At 49.4% G+C, this 18434-nt stretch overlaps 5 protein-coding genes across 5 annotated transcripts; 3 read left to right on the top strand and 2 right to left on the bottom strand.

The window, feature by feature from the left end:
* Positions 1-2168: 2168 nt before the first annotated feature.
* HOO65_021093 (putative protein.08) lies at positions 2169-3535 on the top strand (the record flags this gene model as incomplete). The annotated part of the gene is made up of 3 exons (XM_071006787.1): positions 2169-2391; positions 2623-2705; positions 2876-3535. 3 exons carry the CDS (start codon positions 2169-2171, stop codon positions 3533-3535), a joined length of 966 nt encoding a protein of 321 aa, XP_070861731.1.
* Positions 3536-4398: 863 nt separating this feature from the next.
* On the bottom strand, positions 4399-6749 carry HOO65_021092 (Endo-beta-1 4-glucanase D; the record flags this gene model as incomplete). Its single annotated transcript, XM_071006501.1, has 3 exons — positions 4399-4856; positions 4909-6244; positions 6312-6749. The coding sequence occupies 3 exons, from the start codon at positions 6747-6749 to the stop codon at positions 4399-4401; spliced, it is 2232 nt and encodes a 743-aa protein (XP_070861730.1).
* A 3482-nt stretch (positions 6750-10231) lies between these two features.
* On the bottom strand, positions 10232-10966 carry HOO65_021091 (Palmitoyltransferase SWF1; the record flags this gene model as incomplete). The annotated part of the gene is made up of 1 exon (XM_071000241.1): positions 10232-10966. The coding sequence occupies one exon, from the start codon at positions 10964-10966 to the stop codon at positions 10232-10234; it is 735 nt and encodes a 244-aa protein (XP_070861729.1).
* A 1883-nt stretch (positions 10967-12849) lies between these two features.
* HOO65_021090 (uncharacterized protein) lies at positions 12850-15884 on the top strand (the record flags this gene model as incomplete). The annotated part of the gene is made up of 3 exons (XM_071006399.1): positions 12850-12957; positions 13009-13911; positions 13971-15884. 3 exons carry the CDS (start codon positions 12850-12852, stop codon positions 15882-15884), a joined length of 2925 nt encoding a protein of 974 aa, XP_070861728.1.
* A 455-nt stretch (positions 15885-16339) lies between these two features.
* HOO65_021089 (uncharacterized protein) lies at positions 16340-18163 on the top strand (the record flags this gene model as incomplete). Its single annotated transcript, XM_071006631.1, has 6 exons — positions 16340-16454; positions 16503-16991; positions 17057-17262; positions 17331-17552; positions 17642-17698; positions 17900-18163. The coding sequence occupies 6 exons, from the start codon at positions 16340-16342 to the stop codon at positions 18161-18163; spliced, it is 1353 nt and encodes a 450-aa protein (XP_070861727.1).
* Positions 18164-18434: the final 271 nt, after the last annotated feature.

Below are 18434 nucleotides of genomic sequence, written 5' to 3'. Positions count from 1 at the left end.
ATTCACGTAGTGAAAAAAAAAAAAAAAAAAAAAGAAAAAAAAAAAAGCCCGGCAGGTTAGAGCGCAGCTGTACTATGATGTGGCTTACCCAACAACAACAATGCAGAGAAAATGATACACAGAGCATTTCCTGTTCTCTTCTCTTCATATTTGCTCAGACCCCTCTCGCAGCTAGGATGCAGGGGGGGCTTTAGGGAATCGGGTACCAGGATGAAAATCAGCGGGGTCATCAACAACCTCCTCGCCTCTTGGCATCTACCTAGCGGAAGGGAGTACCGAGTACGCAAAAACTGCCATACAAGAGATGTGTCCCAGTGCAACATGCAACGTCTTTTCCCGCCAACAAATTCAAGCAATCCAAGTACAAGAGGGGGGGGCCGTAGGTACCGGCTACAGCCCCCACTAGTCCCTAATTAGAACTGAGAGCGTGATTTGTTGCAGTGCGACTAAATCAACGGCTACAAATCAGCCTTGGAGCCAGATTAAAGGCAGTAGTCAGTCTGTTAGTCTCATGATAACAGCCATCACCAGGGACTTTGCGATGGCTGATGTGACGGCATGATGGGCCCTGCCATTCAAAAAGGAGGGAGCGTCGTGTGTTTCTATATTTAGCACATCCCCCAGTTAGTAGAGCGCTGTGATTGGCCACCTTAGAGCTAGACTAGTGGGCCCGCAAGGGTCCTCGGCGCTTAAAGAGTATACGGCTTCTTTTGCATGCTTCTTAATGCTGCTGCTACTACACTATACGGTCATAATAGGAGGTTGAAATTTACTCGGCCTAATGCCTATCCTTTGCTACTTTCTGTTTTGCTATTTTAAGTAACCCGCAAGAGAATGTGCATAGAACACTCTGCAGTCACGTGATACAAAGCTAGGGCCGACTGGCTTTACTGTGGGCAGGTCGCCAACGCAGGACACCAAGGAAATATGGTATCTGGTATTGTGGGCAGACATCCATGCTCAAAAGAGGCTGGATGCCCACACGCCAAGACCCAATATCAAAGCAAGTGGTGGAATCTACAAACAGCGCCAAAAGGACTCAGCGTCTTCCTTGTTTCATTAGCTTGTCACAAAATTTGCGGCAGTAGCAGCGGTTTTAGTTCTCCTGCTGTTTTAATAGTCTCTAAAGGCTGTTGATGGTGTGGTCTCTAGTGAAGTTGGCGCTGAGAGATAAAGACGGTGTAAGTGATATTATCGTTTCAGTTTAGTTGACTATGTTGTGAGTGGTTACACAGAGGCTTACTAAGGCGGATACGGGTTAGGGTCTATGGTTTATGGTTCGTTGCCGTTACACTGCGGCGCAAGTTCGGGCCCGACCTGTTCCCATATTCCGCAAACGACCCCCCGCAGCTTGTCCATTCCACTGATTTACCGGTACTGTACACCCTCCTCTCCACAGCTGCGTCGTCTTCAGCAGCCAAGCGTCCCCCCTCTTCTATTCGATAAGATAAGAAGAGAGATCCGGACAAGCCAGGGGCATCCCCACCTTTCTTCAGGAACCAGCCGGGGTTTTACCGATAGAGGTTTTCTTCTAGAGGATTCCGTCAAATTCGGCGTAGAACAAAGACAACTTTCATTGAAATTCCCCCCCACATATCCAGGTCCACATATAAATTTGCCGGCTGCTCTTCTTCTCAGTGCAGAAATCTTCTTCTCTCGCAAACTTTTCCTGTCCTTTATCCTAATCAGCTGCGAGACTGCAAAAGAATTCGCGTTGCATTTCGTGTGTGAAACTAACCCCAAGCAATTGCTTGCATCAACTCACAGCATTGATAGCCTTGGTAAGTCCAGTGCTGGGCCGTCGCCACTGCCTCTTCCTCGTCTCTTCCCCGCTTCTCACCCCTTATCTGTTTATGATGAACCACCAGCTGGCACCAGTCATAGAGTGATTTGTACTCCCTTCATTGATGACTACCATTGCTGCGGTCTAGTACCGATTCTGAACACAGACTCAACCCCTCTTCTTTCACTCTTGTTACTCAAAAAGACAATATTTGCGTTGGTGGTGCCCTGAGCTAACAAGTTTAGAAGACATTGTAGACTACCGAATCTCGCCTCCCGCGACCCTCAGGATCGAGCCTTGCTGCTGCTAGAAGGATAACAAGAAAACTCAAGAAGCTACAGAAAGAAAAAAAGAAAAAGAGAAAGAAAAAAAAAAAGGCTTCACAATGGTTCTTCATAACCCCAACAACTGGCACTGGGTCAACAAAGATGTGACTGAATGGGCGCGGACATGGTTCGAAGAGAACCTCAAGACTGTGACGGCAAACGAGGGAGAGGTTTCGGCTCGCATCAGCAAGGTTACGAGCATGGATGGAGATGTTGATGTCAGCCAAAGGAAGGGAAAGGTCATTACTATTTTCGACGTGAAGCTTGTTCTGGAATACTCCGGTATGCTAGCCTTGCTCCCGTTGCGCTTGTTTTTGTTTTCATTGTTGTCTGTGTGCTGGCTGCGGCAGGCTCGTCCACCGTGGCCGCCACTCTTTCTATTGATTCTATCTTCATCACCATTACCATTCCCAACATCGCCTGCAATATCACTGCTGTGGCTACTATCATTGTCGTTGTCATCTTTAGCTAGTAAAATACCATGTACTAACTGGCCAATTTTCTCTTGATCAGGTTCTGCTCCCGAGGCCGAAGATGTGACTGGCGCCATCACCATCCCTGAGATTGCCCACGATACTGATGAGGATGATTATGTGGTAAGCATTCAACCAGTGAACCAACCCAGGCCAGGCTGAGCTGAACCAAACCAATTGGTCTAACGTCGCTCGCCTTGGTTTTTTCTTCTTGTTTTTTATTATCTCCGTAGCCGTGATATGGTGGACATGGTGTGCTAAGCTTCTTCAACCTCTTGACTTGTTGCCCTTAGTTCGATATTGAAATCCACAGTGAAACCAAGGCCAAGCAACCTGTCAAGGACCTTGTCCGATCCAAGCTGGTTCCCCAGCTACGCAGGGTCTTCCAGCAACTATCCCCAGCTCTAATTGCAGACCACGGCAAAGACATCCAGCACGCCCCCGGCACCGACCCTTCCAGTGGCTTTACATCCGCCAAGGTCCACCCTCACACTGGAGCTACCAAGGCCGTATCGTCCGCCGCCCCGACCTCGTCTCAGAAGAGCGCCGTAGTTAACACCACTACTGTAACCGACACCGAGGAGTTCCGCACCACTGCCGAGGAACTGTACAAGACCTTTACCGATGTGGCTAGAATCAGCGCCTTCACCCGTGCCAAGCCCAAGGTGTTTGAGGGTGCCAAGAAGGGCGGCAAGTTCGAAATCTTCGACGGCAACGTCTCGGGCGAGTATCTTGAACTTGAAGAGCCCAAGAAGATCGTGCAAAGCTGGCGCCTCAAGCAATGGCCCGCCGACCACTTCTCGCGCTTGGAGATCTCGTTTGACCAGAACGATGTTGACCACGTAACTGTCATGCGTGTCGAATGGACCGGCGTCCCGATTGGCCAAGACGAGGTGACCAAGCGCAACTGGCTGGAGTACTACGTGCGCAGCATCAAGCAAACATTTGGGTGAGTCTTTCCAAAACACGTAGCAGACGAGGATAACTTTCCTGTTTTCCAAGAGCCATGCTTGCTGACCACCACTAATTTCTTCTAAATCTATAGCTTTGGCACCATCTTGTAAAGCGCACAAGCAAACGGACGGCAAACGATTCCTGTACGAGACACGAAATGAAGAATGAGCCCTGTGATTACGATAGCCAATAAATAATATACATTCGAGCGACTTCACTGCACTGACCGTATGTTGAACACGATCGAGTCTACCTGAGCGTTGACATGCTTTAGGACAACCAGTCTTTCCATGTCGTCACTTTAGTTGAATATGACATGTGTCCTTGTCTCGCCTTACACGGGATACTTCCTACAGTTGCACAGAGTTACGACAATAACCAGCAACACAGCAAGAAGACGAAAACTTGGGCTTGTATCAAGCAAGGCCTACGTATATACAGCTACAGGCGTCTGTAATCAGTGCATTTACACGCATCTTTACTTAACTCTACGCAAAATTCAACTACGATGCCCAGTATTGCGTTCATCACGGTCTCGCTTCTCCGCTAGCCTTCGTTTTGTCAATCGCCCTTGATATTCATATATGCCTGCTTTCAAATACAAAGAAAAGAAATGTTGAAAAAGTATTGTCTAGTTAAAAAATAGTACCAACGAAGAGAAGAAAAATATACAAGTTGAGCGCGAGGCTTCAGCTTCAAAGCCACAAGCCTTGCCCCTCTCCCAACCCGAAAGCCCTAGACCAACGGCCAAGAGGCGTGCGTGAGGTTTATTCACGCAAACCAACTCAATTCATTACCCACGGAAAAAAAAAAACAAAGTTGTGGGCAAGTTGGAGAAAACTAAAAGAGAATGGGTATTTGTTTACCACGAGCGGCGATCCCAGTGACGACGGGGAAGGTTCTCCTCGACGTAAGACAGGTCACGCTCATACTCAACGGGGCATTCCTCTTCAGTCTCTGGCGAGGCAGAAGAGGTAGAGGTGCCGGAGGTAGAGGCTGAGCCTGAGGTGCTGGAGGGCGAGGTAGGAGTAGTGGTGGTGGGCTCGTCCTCATCGACAGGGCACTCATCGTCATTCTCCTCGGTGGTAGTGGGGGTAGTGGGAGACGAGTTAGAAGTGGTCTCCTCGTCCTCATCGGCAGGGCATTCATCATCGTTCTGGGTCTCAACGGGAGAGGTAGTGGCGGGCTCATCCTCTTCGGCAGGGCACTCGTCATCTTCCTCAACAGGCTCCTCATCTTCAGCAGGGCACTCATCGTCATTCTCGGGGGGTGGCAGAGGAAGAGGTTTGAGGAGACTGAGGCGAGGCAGCAGAGGTGGTGCTGCTCTTAGGAGTAGAGGGGTTCGTGGTGGAGCCAGAGCCAGTGCCAGAACCAGTGCCAGAACCATAGCCAGACTCAGTAGAGTACGAGTTCTTGCCAGTGTTAGTGGATGTGCTCTCGGTGTTAGAGGTGGAGTAGGAGTCAGAGCCAGTGCTAGAGCTGGAGCTGGAGCTAGAAGGAGAAGAGCTGGTAGGGGTCTTGGAGTCAGAGGTGGAAGGAGACGAGCCACTGGGGGTCTTAGAGTCAGAGGTGGAAGGAGACGAGCCACTGGGGGTCTTAGAACCATAGCTGGAAGGAGACGAGCCACTGGGGGTGTTAGAGCCAGAGCTGGAAGGAGACGAGCCACTGGGGGTCTTCGTCTCAGGGGTGGTCGGGGAAGAGTTGCTGGTTGTCTCCTCGCTATCGTCAGCAGGGCACTCATCGTCGCTCTCGACGGGAGTAGTAGATCCAGCGCCGGTAGAAGCAGGCGACGAGGCAGTGGTGGCACTACCAGCGGGTGTGGTTTCTCCATCTTCAACAGGGCACTCATCATCACCCGACTCGTAGTCAGAGCCAGAGCCAGAGCCAGTAGATCCAGTGGTCAGAGGCGACGAGCCAACAGTGGTAGAGCCACCATCAGGGATGGTGCTGTTAGTGCCAGACAGGGGAACCCGGGAAGAGGTGGGCGAGGCAGGAACACTATCGTTCTCAACGGGGCAGTCCTCAGTGTCCTCAGGGCCAGAAGTTGTCACAGGGGACGAGGCCGAGGTAGCAGAGCCAGTACCACGAGCAGGGACCGAAGACACATCCTCAGCGCCGTACTCGCCACCAGGGGCCGGGGTAGTAGCGGCAGCGGAGGCAGAGCCAGAGACCGAGGCAACAGTCTGGTAACCAGAGGCAGGAGTAGTGGCACTTCCACCGTTAGAGCCAACGCTGCCGGTACCGAGAGGGACATTGCCAGTACCCTTAGGAAGATTGCCAGTGACCTTGGGGGTGTTGCCAGTGCCCATGGGAACATTGCTGGGGCCAACAGGGGAGTTGCTAGAAACAGCGCTTGAAGGGCCAGTCGAGGGCTTGGGACCGCTGGATGAGCCAGCAGCAGAGGGGGTGCTGCCGGAGGAGCCACCGCAAGTGAAGACCGAGGGTCCGGGAACGGTGTAGCTCGAAGGAGGCATAGTGTTGGGATCGAATTTGATACCAGAATCGCTGCTCTTGTAGGCGCCAGGGAAGGAAACCAGGTCAGTGGGGTTTGTAGTGCCAGACCCAGAGACCTCAAGCTGGTGGCAGCCAATGTAGAACTGGGCACTGCCACCCAGAGAGATGGCCTCGTGACGGACCAGGTAGTTACCGGAAGCCAGGCACTCGGGGATGGTGTAGGTGTCCTGCGAGCCAGAGGTACCAAGAGAAGTCTACAAGTCTGTGTTAGAGCGGTCGTGCGGAATATCTCCATATGTTCAACTATGCAACTTGACTTACCGAAGGCCACTGGCCAGAGGCGGTGGGTCCGGCCTCTTGGATCTTGAACCACACAGCATCAGTACCAGGAACATAATCCTGGCAGCCGGCATCAGGGCACTTGGCCATGTAAGTTACGGTAGGACCCTTGTTGACCTTAGTCCACTTAGACCAGTGCATCTGGACACTCTCGCCAGCAGCGACCTTGGCACTCTCGGGGGCACCCTGAGTGCCCTTGCCACCAGTAGCACCACACTGCATGTCCAGACTAGTGACGTCCTTGACACCAGTAGAGCCAGTGGTGTAGCGCGAGATGCGGTCGGCGTTAACATTGGAGTAAGAGTCGGTCGAAGAAACGTTGCTGAACTTGAAGTTCTGGTTGCCAATGGAGCATCCGGTCATGTAGCCCTGGGCGGCAACCAGGGACGCCGAGGCGACGATGGTAGCAAAGGTCTTCATGTTGACGATCTTTGCAGGAACAATTGACTAAAGTAGTTACACGAAAGTAGAGTCGGGAAGACGGGAATGAGGTGTGTGACGAGCTGTGGTAAGAAGATAATGAGAGTGAGTGCACGCAGTGCTAAACGAAAGAAAGCACCAGGCTATCGTGATAGAAGAACAAAACCAAAGCAGCAAAATAAAAACGAGGGGTACAAAAGAATGACTAGCACATAAACCGTGCTTTGTAAGTGGGTGGGTGAGCAAAAGACTGAGTCTCAAGAAGAGGAGGAGAAGCAAGAAAACGATGACATAGCGGACAATGGAGGGCGGGGACTTCGCTTTTAAATACACATAGGCTCGTCTTCGTCTACCTGCTTTCAATATAGCACTACCTGACCTCCGTCTCATTACGGACATTGAAAAGGGAATGGGCAGGAGGATGGGTTGGGAGGGGATGACCCTTGCATCTTGTTCTCTCCTCCACCCGCTTTCGAAACGAGACTGCCTAGGGCGAATCCTAGCCAGTTCATCATCTCGTCTTTTTTTTTATTTGTTGGTTTCCATGGTGGTGCGGGGGGGGTAATACCAGCTGGTGCGCCTAGGCGCTCTCTGGTCAGTCGCTTTGCTGCTAGAAAGACGAGCCTCTCCGTCTGTCCTGGTTCCTATCTTGCTTATGGTGTGACTGATGTACTTTTGTACCATCATGAAAATTATATGCGTGTTAGTTTGGTACAGCAGTTACTCTTTATGGAGGCTTTAAATTATACAGATAAATTCAATAAAACAAATAGAGCTGCTGGGGTAACTTGCTCAGTTTTCCTTTCGCTCTTTCCCTTCCTTTCTTTCCCTTTTTCTTGTCATTACCCTTTTTTTTTACTCTCTGTTCTTCTTCTTGGCCCCTTCTCTTGTTCCTTCTTCAAATCCTCGCTCGCTCTTCCCACCAGGCGGTTCTCTGGCAGGGATATTGCCATGTTCTTCTTTAGACTCAAGTCAGATTCAGGTACAGGTTACAGGCTACTTCCCCCTCTTTCTCCGTTGGATCCGGGACTGGTGAATTTTATATGGGCCTTATTCGTCGGATGTGAATAGCCCATGCTCGCTTCCTTTCTACCGCCTCGCGCTCGCTCGCTCGCTCAGTCTCTGCAGGTAGCTATGGCCCTTCAACTTTGGCTTTGGCATCTTGGGGGAGGAGCTTGGACTCTTTTGGGCTTTGGCCCAGCTTGGCTTGAGCCCCTTCACCAGTTCCGAAACCTGCCCAAATTACAGGTCAAGGTGGGTAATTGCCCAAACCAACTAGACAAGACACTATCGGGAAACGCAGTTTCCTAGTAGGTTGAACATGAGATGGTATCAGGCAGTTCCTTCCTTCAGCATACTGGCTCTCGTATTTCAGCCATACTACCCTAACCCTACGATAACTTGAGCTATATATGCATATCTAGTTTATGATGGCCCTTGCTGTTATGTTTGCCATTTGACAGCCTGATGAGAATTCGACATCATATCATATCGTCTCGGTCAAACTAGACCGACTAGACTCCGTGCCAGGCGTGGCTTCATCCACATAAAATACAATAAATTCCACCCAGCGCTTACACGCTACTACCTTTCAAACAAAAATCTGACACAATGCGGACGTTCTTCCAGCTCAACCCTAAACTTTAAAAGTGAAGGGGCCCTTTCTTAATTTTCTTGATGTGAGTAACAAACAAGCAAGGCACAAAGCTTGGAGCGGGCAGTGTTTTGGGTTTTAGGCCAGGCCAAGACTAGGCCAAGTGGTGGGATAGCGAAGGAAGTACAGATGAACACAAACTTTGTTGGCAAGTAAAACAGTTTCTACTTACAAGTAACAGAAATATGAACTGGCTGACTGGCTGACTCTAACTTGACAGCGCCGCGTGAGACGAGGCAATCAGTTCCTCGCAGTGATTTAAGCTTTTTCTTGGTCTGAAAAGATCATTACTATTGACAGGAAACTCCCCGTGGCTGTGGGCTTGACAAGTAGGGTCTATATCTTTCCTTCTTTGTCATTTCTGCACATCTTCTGGGCACTATTATTTCCCGTGGCTGCCCTGCTTCGCTGTCCCTCTTTTCTCTCAGCTTCCATGCATTCGGGCTTGGCGGCTCAAAACCACTCAGGCCCGGTCCTGCACATCTCCAGTAAGAACTTGGCTTTCCGTTTGTCCTCCTCTCTCATTTCATTTCCCTTTTTCTTTTCTATTGTCTTCTTTTCTCTCTTCTATCATTTCCAAGGCCAGCCTCCCTTCCCAGAGTTCGTCAATGAATGTCTGCCTCCCTTGGCGCTAATATATGAAACCAAGGCCGCCCCCCTTCTTAATATTACCTCCGGCTAAACGACAATACAGCGCATATATCCTACTTCGCTCAGACCCCTCCCATATTTGTAATAATTTTTTTTTTATTTTTCCTTATTTTTTTCTCAGGGGAACACAGCATGACCTAACATGCAGGTTTCCCCTGGCTTTTTAGTTATTTTATTTTTTGCTTCCTTCGTTGTATCAGCACCCGTACTTTTATCATGGGCCACCAGGGTTGGCCGGGCTAACCAGGCCAACCACGTGATACAAATCGACATGCGATGATTAGGGTTAATGGTCAATGGCGACTTCTCAAAGTTTACCTTCTCGCTTTGCCTCAGAATTGAGCGCTAATCTGCGCGAGCAAGCCCCTTCTCCTGTGAGTTCCTTTTTGCTCTGTGTTCTAGACCGCCACCAAAAGGGGTAAAACTACTTCTTTTGCTCGCCTGGAAAGAAGGTGTAGGAACATCGGACGAAATGGCCTTCTTTGGAGAAGTGAGAGGAAAAGCCTTTGATCTTAGTGTCTCCTTTTATCGCGATTTGGGCCCATTCATCAAGGGCTTATCAAGGAAAACCAAGGCAGCCAGAAAAATAGGCGCGTGAAGATCAGAAGCTGGACCCTTTTTTTTTACCATTCCTGTCGCACTTTGTCCTAGGCTGGGGGGGGGGGGAGGGGGAGGGGGGCTGACCTGGGCCTTTTTATATACACTGCGGAATAAGGAGAGGGACGAGCTTTTCATCCCAACTTTGTATTATAGACTGGGAAGTACTGTAACACATTGTGTAGGGGCATTTCGCTGATACCAAATCACGAGCCGTCATGCTCTCCCGGGCTGACCATGTATTTGTCATAACGGTGGCCGTATTATAGTACTGAGTGAAGATCATGCCATGGTGCTTGCCAGCCCATAGTTACATGTATATATCCGTGCAGGTAATTGGCTGCTTCTATTCATCCTGTCTCCGTCCGTCTATCTGTCCTACCCACTATCCGTATATCATATCGTATACTTATAAACATGTATGCATGTGCAACGCAACACGAACGCGCTGCTGCATCTTTGTTCTTGAGAGACGCGTCTAGGCCCCCGCTTCAACCTCTTTCCTCGCATTTCAACACATACTCCTTGACCGCCGGAGCTGAGCTTTTGCTCGTCAGCAGGCGCTTCCTCAGATTTGAATTTAAATTGCTGCTGCTTTGGCTCTTCTCTTCCGGCGGTGGCTCGTGCTGTTGAAGGGGGGCAGTCCATTTTTTGCATCCAAAAGCTCACGTTGGCGGTCTCTCTCGCGGAACTGGTAGTTGTCAAAGAAAATGTCGCGCAAATTATCCGCAAAGCCCAGGTCGTAGATGTTGTCAATGTCCCGGAGACTATGCACCCGCTCCCACTCGCCAGTGCCAGGGCACTGGGGGTCAGGGAGGCTGCCGTCTGCTGTTCGCACAATGATCTGCTCAGTCTCTACCGGCCAGCGTGTAATCGCGGGCTCAACTGACAGATACTTTTCCCGTGTGAGAGACATGGCCCGCTTGAAAACGAAGCCTTCCTTCATCTCCAATCGCCAGTCACTCCACTTGAGCGACTCATTAGTCGTAGTTCCACAGTATATCAAAAACACGGTGTAAAACAGAAATGCCCAGACCATGGGCGAGCAAAGTATGGCAAGGAGAGAAACCGCCCCAATGCGCGTGTTGTGCTCTAGCCCCCAGCTCCAAATCAGCATGTAGTCTCTCCATGTCATTCCTGCCGGCTTCCAGGGCGACCAAAGCGGATACCGGAAGAGGATCGTGTCCTTGAGAATAGAGAAGCCCAGCATCCCGCCGTAGCTAGCCAAGATAGCCGTGGAGAGCAGCAGCAGCACAAAATACCGGTGGTTCCTTTGACCCACGCACTTGTTGATAAAGATGCAGTGATGGTCCATCTTGGCTACGCATTTCTTACACACACTGCAGTGTTTTGACCGTGGTGGCTTCAGCAGCCGGCATGTGTGGCAGAACTTCCCTGGGTGAAAGGCGGAAAAGTCGTACGGGTATTGTTCCATGTGATAGACGTGGTTCTCAGGTGTAATATAGCCTGGATCAACAAAGGCTGCAAGATACAGAAACAGATACGGCAGTACGACCGCAACGGACCCAAGAAGGCGGTTCACCATGCTCATCTTGGGCCACGCCGCAGGGAGATACATGCATTCCGAAACTGACAACAACAGCACAAAAAAGATCTAAGTCTCGGTTAGCTCCAAGTACAGCAACTAGTGCTAGAATCGGGACGTCCTTACCAAGATTGTAGGGTGCCTATCATTCATGAGATAGTTCCCGAGTCCGATAAGGGCCGTGCTGAGCCGACCGCCAGTGATCGCATTATCTAGTTTGAGGATTGCCCGCGGCAGCTTGACTACAATCAAGCGATTTAGAGCGCCTATTGGCGTGTTTCTTCAGAGCAGAAGGCCGAAGGGGTCAGCTTATCACCTTAACCGGTCATGTCTCTCCAAAACTCACCTTAGCGCAGGCAAACGGCCGAAAAAGATGACAAAAACACCCGCAGATATCACCAGGATAGCTAGCAATAAGGCCTGAAGAACATGCATCGCGGAGGTGATATATTGCTTGCTGACGAAACCAGAAGCCAAAGGCGATCAAGAAAATTGAAGAGGAAACCAGCACAGGCGTTTGCGTCTGCAATGAAATCAAGCTTTGGGTTTTTGTATGAGAAGAAGGTATTGTGCCATTATTGGATTCCTCGTCATCAAACGTTATGCGCAGCCGCTTTTCATGCTTCGAAGCATGAGAAGAAGCCAAGAGACTGCGTAATGAGCTGTGGCTTAGAAAAGGGTCAGTAGTTAGGGTTAAAATAGTTGCATCACTTTCACATCACGTGATATCGCGAGACGAGAATAGCTCTATGAAACGCACGCGCTCTGTAATGGGGTGGTGCCAGTACCTGAATCTAAACACAAGAAAAGTGGACCACCAACAGGCAAACGGAAACTTCCAAGAACGACTATGCATTACTAGACTGGCTCACGAGAAACTGCTGCTCACCTAATTCCATTCTTCAAACTGGCCTTTTGCTTTGGTTTAATCTGGAAACTACCCTACCAAGTCTACTGAGCCTTATCCACCCACAAAAAAGCAACCACAAACTTAATTTGGTCCCCTCTTTCCGCTCCCCCAATTCACACCCTTATCATCATCTTCAAGGGGCGATGAGCTTAGATACAGGCTTTCTGGGCTATCTGCTATCTTGCTGAGAAGATATCTAATCGGATTTTTATTGAGCCTAGCTCTCTCTCTCTCTCTCTCTATCGTCCTTGGCCCAGACTGGTGGATAATCCTACTGACACTATCTGGGATAACGTGAAGCCTATGCTGCTTCCGTGTGGCGTGTCCAGGTTCGCATTGAATATCGAAACCTGTTTTCTCTGCGCTTTCTAGGATCGCCACTCGTATTATGGCTTCTCCCCAGCCTAGCTCCGGAGGCATTTTCTATGGTCTGTCTTTCTTTGTGGCTCAAAAGGTGCCTGACCGAGAAAGTCTTATTGAAAAAATAAAGGTATGTTCTCTGGGCGTTTCTACACTCTTCCTGAAGTTACTAACACGTGGAGACTAGAAAAATGATGGAAAAATCTCCACGTTTGAAAAAAACGCGTTCATGAGCATAGTTAATGAATCTAGACCAGATGCTTCCTTGTATGCGTACTCTTACAGATACATTCACGATAGTCTAAGAGCCGGCGCTTTGCAATGCAAAGACGACTATAGTATACAAAACCTACGTCCTGCTGATCTGCCAACTCCCATCAAAATGCACCGGACTCGATTTACCGCGGAGGACGACGCGATTCTTCTGCAACAGGTCCAAAACCACAAGCATGCTTCTGGTAATTTGATCTACAAAAAACTTGAAAAAGAGGTACTTCTATTGCTGGCGCTATTGTCCAAGGAATGCTAACATGTTATATAGTTCCCGCAACATCCTTGGTCTTCTTGGCGTGATCGCTATGTTAAAATCCTCAAGCCCCTGCTGGATTTGGAAGATGCTTCTGCTCCCGAGATGGAACTACCGAAGACGTCTCAATTACGTCGCTCACGGCTTAAGAGAATTATACAGGAATCCAAACAACCGGAGCCTGATGCTGATGTAGATTGTGCCAAGTCGGCTAAAACCCAACCAAACCCAGTGACTGTTGCTCTCTATAAAACTAATGCGCGTCAGGTAGCCTCTATTGATACAGTGGCTACTATCCGCCAATCGCCAGCACAGCTGGTTATGGCGCAGCAGACATTTCCTGGTGAGGGGCCATCCGCAAACGCAGTGGTTTTTAATTCCCCTCCAAACCCTGCAGCTAAATCTTTCATGCGCCCCTCGGGGGTTGCTATTGCATCCCGGAGCCTCCCAGATACAGAAGGCTCTAAAAGCCGGGCGAAGCACGTTCGGATCGAGTCTTCTAAAGAAATAGCAGTCGCGTCCTCATCTCAGGAATTTGATAGAGGGGATCCCGAAGGCGGATATCCCTGTTCATATAATGTCCCTGGATTAGCTTCCCCGCGACCTCTTTCGAAAAAGAAGTTTGTGTCATTGGCGGAAAGTGGGCAAGCTCAAGTCCAGCTTTCAGTACGCACTCCTGATAAACAGGGTGTGATAAACCTCCCGCGTATTATGGATGAAAACGCCGTGATCCCGGATATACGCAGCAATGAATCCCCATCTGTGCTTGCACAAAGGATACGGACTCTTTCCAGCCAGTCTAAAAAGGAGGTTTGGACTATTAGGGAGGAAGCTAGCCTAGAGGAGGCAGTTATGCAACATGTCAAGAATGGGGGCCATTGGCAAGATATTGCGTTTTACAAAAAACATGCACAAGAGGTATGTTCTAAAATATACGTCTGTCTTTTCGTTTCTATCTGCTAACCTTTTATTTCTAGTCTAAGTCGAAAAAACACTCTTGGGAGTCTACGAAGAGACATTTTGCAGAACTTGTTCAGCAGAAGAAAGTTGACATGGACGACTGGGATCTAGGTTCAAAAGCTCCATCAGAATCCCCCCTGAGATCTGTATCACCAGAACTCCAACCGTTTCCTATCAAGCGGAATGCAGTTGAAAACAACGATTATGAGAGCTCGCCCGTACAGGATACCGACCAAAGTCAAGATAGGGTTAAAAACTATTCTCAACCCCCCAAGCAAGGCTTTGACCCTCCAGATCTACGCGCTCGACCTGGCGATGCCCAGTGGACTGCTCCAAAGTCTCTGTCTCAAATCGAGCAAGAGGCTGAGATTCTTGATATCCAGATGGAAGCCGACTCATCATGTCCTGTTGAGCCTACATGGCATATACTTGGATCTGAAGTCATGTTTATAGACGTCTTCAAGGCTGTTATGAGCCAGCACACCCCGCCTCGGGATGTCGATTGGTTGACTGTGGCCCAGCAGTTAGGTCTTGAGTGGGTTTTGAATACTTCGGGTGTGGTAGCCAAGTTGAAAGAATATTGGAACTTGAATATGCCTCATTGCGTTGGGTATTTTCGACAAGCCCAGGAGTTGCTTGGGGATGAAGGGATTTTTGAAGAGGCAGAAGAAGAGGAGATAAGCTCTGAACATTCGTGGGAGGCAATGGAAAATGAAAATCTCCCGGAGTTGTACCGCACGCAATCAGGACCACTAGGACAGGATGGAATAGTAGCAAACATCAACAGCCTGAATGGTGATGTGGATGCTGACCTGACCGAGGCTCTTCCAACTAACGAACCAACCTCTGCACCTCTACCACAGCTGGAAGAAGTGCCTACTTCATCCGACCCGTTTGAACCAATACCCACCTTTCAGCAACAAAAACGACCAAGGCCTATTGATGATGTAATCCCATCTACTCCCGGGTTGTCGCCTTTTAAATCCAAGGCCACTGACGGCGAACCTGCTGCAAAAAACCGCAGGATTATGGCTGAGCCTGAGACACAGGATTTCCAAATCGACACATCGCCATGCCAGCAGATTTTGTTAGAAATAAATAGTTATTCCCCGGTCGCCTCTAAACCCAAGGCTACCACAACAGCAAAGCCCTCACAGGCTCCGGCACCCGAAAAAACATTTGCAAATCTGGGATTATTATCAAGTGTCCATGCGGCATCGCAAAAGCCACAAGCAAGAAAAGAGCAACAGGCTCATGTCCTACCTCAAGGGAAGCCTAGAAAAAGCTTACCTCTCAGATTTGACTCCACACTGCCTTCCAGCTCTGCGCCTACACGACGAGCTCTACCGTCCCAGTTTACTAGACAGAAGCAACAAAGTCAGGGGAAGCAGCCGGTCAAGAGGAACCATAGTTCTCATGTCCATAACGTTCAGAGTGTGGTCCGGCATAGTAATGGTACATCTCGACCACCGACTAGCTCTTTGCCCCAACGGGCCCCTACAGCGATGCCCAAACGGACACCCGCACCAGCCACCACACAGGCGGAAGAGGACCCCTTAAATGCCTACTACCAGCACTGGGTTCGCATGGGGTATGATGGTTCCAACATCAGAATGGCTCTTTTAACTACGACATTAAGCATTGGGGATGTGACCTCTACTGTTTTGGAGGATCTCCAGAAAGGCAATGGAATTCCTCGGAACACACCGGGCGTCTGGACAAAAGAAGATGACACATGGCTGAAGCGATACGGCGGTCTAAATATGGACTATGAGCCTGGAAGCCCACGCAGGCAGCAAAAAAAAGAAGCACAGGTATTAAAGGCACATGGCAATCTGGTGCGGAAGCATGGAATGGACGCGGTAAACTTGCGGCTTGACTTCCTCCGGGACGTTGACTTTTTCAAAAAACTCCATGAAAAGAGAGATTGATGAGGGGGTTTTCTTTTTATTTACTTTGTTTATGACTTTTTTTTTTTTCACAACATTATATGCTGGAGTCTGGAGCGGGATTTCTTTTCATCAGGTTAGGCTTAGCATTTTGTTGAATTATTTTCGCCTTTCTTTCCCCCCCCCCCCCCCCTCATTTTTGTAACTTGCACTCATACGTTTAAAATATCTTCTGCTCATTTGGTAGTTGCCTAAATCTCAACGTACTTGAAGAGGCTGGCCATCAACCCAGGCCTCAAGAGGTAAGGACCAATCTCATGATCACCAAGTTGAGGAAGGTGCAAGTGAAAAAAAAAAAAAAAGTTTTCACACCTCCCTTGAAGTAAATCTTCCCCTCGTTTTAGAAAGAATTTCTAAACTTTTTTTTACTTCCAGTTTTGATTGGCAATAAAGAAGATCTTGAGGAAACGGCAGAAATGTTCTTAAAAAAAACCATCATGAAAGCTTCATTGGAAGACCGCTCACAATGCCTCCTGCTTCTACTTTTGGCAGCATACATTTCTAGCGCCAAGGCATGGCCATGGGGCGGTGAAAGTCACCCCAAAGTTGATAGTAAGCAAAACTAGCCTAGCATAGGTATGTATATACTGACGAGCCAAGTTCCGGCTCTACTAGATCTGCCACACTACCATGGCTTCGAGCCTACACCTGGAATCCTAGACGCCACTCTCACGGAGCTTGCAACTCTCGAGTCACAGCCTTTGTGCCACCGCACCGCTGCACTCTTCCTCATGGACGATTGCCACCTTCTGAACGGCAAAAATGAAGCGACTATGCTGATGGATACAGGCCCTCAGATCCGCGACTTTGTCGACTCGTATGCGGCTAGTCTAGCAATCTGTGATCTTGAACGTGGGAGCTTTGTTATTCCCGAGTCGTGTTCCAAGTTCCGAGAAGAAGAGCTAGCCAAGGCTGCATCGACGGCAGATGCTAACGGCGGCGGTGGGCCAAAAATGGCGCTAACCACTACAGAAATTGGCGCATGTCTGAGTGGACTATCCAAGTCAGACTCTGCATGGAATACTTGGGTGAGCTATCGTCACAAGGCGCTGCGCTTCTGTGAAGTTGCAAGAATAGACAATGAAAAAGGTGCGTTGATCCAGCGAAAGAAGCTCGAGGTAACGCGGTGGGAATTTGCCTGCTAACTTGATTAGCTCATACTCTGGCCGTACATAAACGCCTAGTCCATGTCCTGTCTAATCTTACGTCTGGGCTTGAGGCGGCAATTTCAGCCCGGATGCACATGCTGGACTCCAAGCTTGCAAGTATGGAAAAAATGGAGGCCCGATTCGACAACATCTGGCACCAACTGCAAAAAATCGAAACAGCGGTTAGCACACGACTATCCAACGATATCAAGGTAACACTGCATGACAACAACTCAGAGCTCCACCTATGGGTCTCGTAAACTGACGTTATCTTATGTAGGCGTCGTCTGAGATGTTGGCTAGTACTTTGGGACAAGCAGCCACACTCGACCGTTATATCAGCTCACTGGGAGAGAAGGCCCGTTTGCAGACTGACGAACTGTCGGAACAGGGACAGATGGCACTCGCGCGGATATCATCGCAAGCAGATGAGGGTTTGGCGAAGCTTGAGTTAGCTCTAGCATCTTCACTACAATCTGCTGTGCAGTTGTCACACCAAGTTGTAAGTGGGACTTTGGTGTCCTTTTACCTTTGGGAAAGAAAGGAAAAAGCCATTCTCGTCTGTGCATCTACGCGACTAACACGTAGTAGGATATCTCAAGCCAACGCATGGAGCGGATAGAAATGCGACAAGAGTCACTGCAAGAGGTATGTAAATATCCGTATAATGCGCGCCATACGCCTTAGTGAAGCGGCTGCTAGATCCTGGCACGTTGCTGCCGTCTGCATGCTAGGCTCTCCTATACGACGTCCTGAATCACTAACAACTTTCTCATTTCGTACCGGGTCATTTCCACAGGGTCTAGAGCATTTAGTGACAATCACCTCATCTCTGGCACTTCAACACAGAGAGCATACACAAAGCCTCAACAACGTCACCGAACAAACATCCGAGATTATTCGCTCTCTCGAAACCGCGGCGCTTTCAGTCTCGTCGCTACACACCTCAGCCATGGCTCATGGGGCACGAAATTTGGTTTCACTCTGGCCGTTTGCTGTGTGTCCCGCGACCACGCTGGTGCTTGGCTCGTACGGGCTGCAGCCGTCTGCCGTGCGCAATCTGGTGCTCGTCACATTGGGCGAGGGCTTTGGTGCGGGGATTTGGGCGCTTGAAAGTATGGTAGGGGATCTCTCGGTGCCTGGAACGGTTTTGCAAGCATGGGCACCCAGTTTGATGACGGTCTTCAGAGGTACAGGCAAGGAGAAAGTAGGATATGTCGTTGAAACGGATAAAGAGCAAGCCGATAGAACCGTTCGTGATGGACGGATGCTACGCAGAAAGGCACACACTAATACGAAGACAAGGGGGGATGAAGCTATGAAGCATGAGACAAAGACGTGATGCTTCTTGTCTCTTTTTTTTGGTTGAGGGAAGAGTGTTGGA

Source organism: Ceratocystis lukuohia, assembly GCF_044167205.1.
Source record: "Ceratocystis lukuohia strain C4212 chromosome Unknown Supercontig2_pilon, whole genome shotgun sequence".
NCBI classification, from domain to species: Eukaryota; Fungi; Ascomycota; class Sordariomycetes; order Microascales; family Ceratocystidaceae; genus Ceratocystis; species Ceratocystis lukuohia.
Note: the sequence above shows the minus strand (reverse complement) of the source record. Positions and strands in the feature narration are given on the sequence as shown.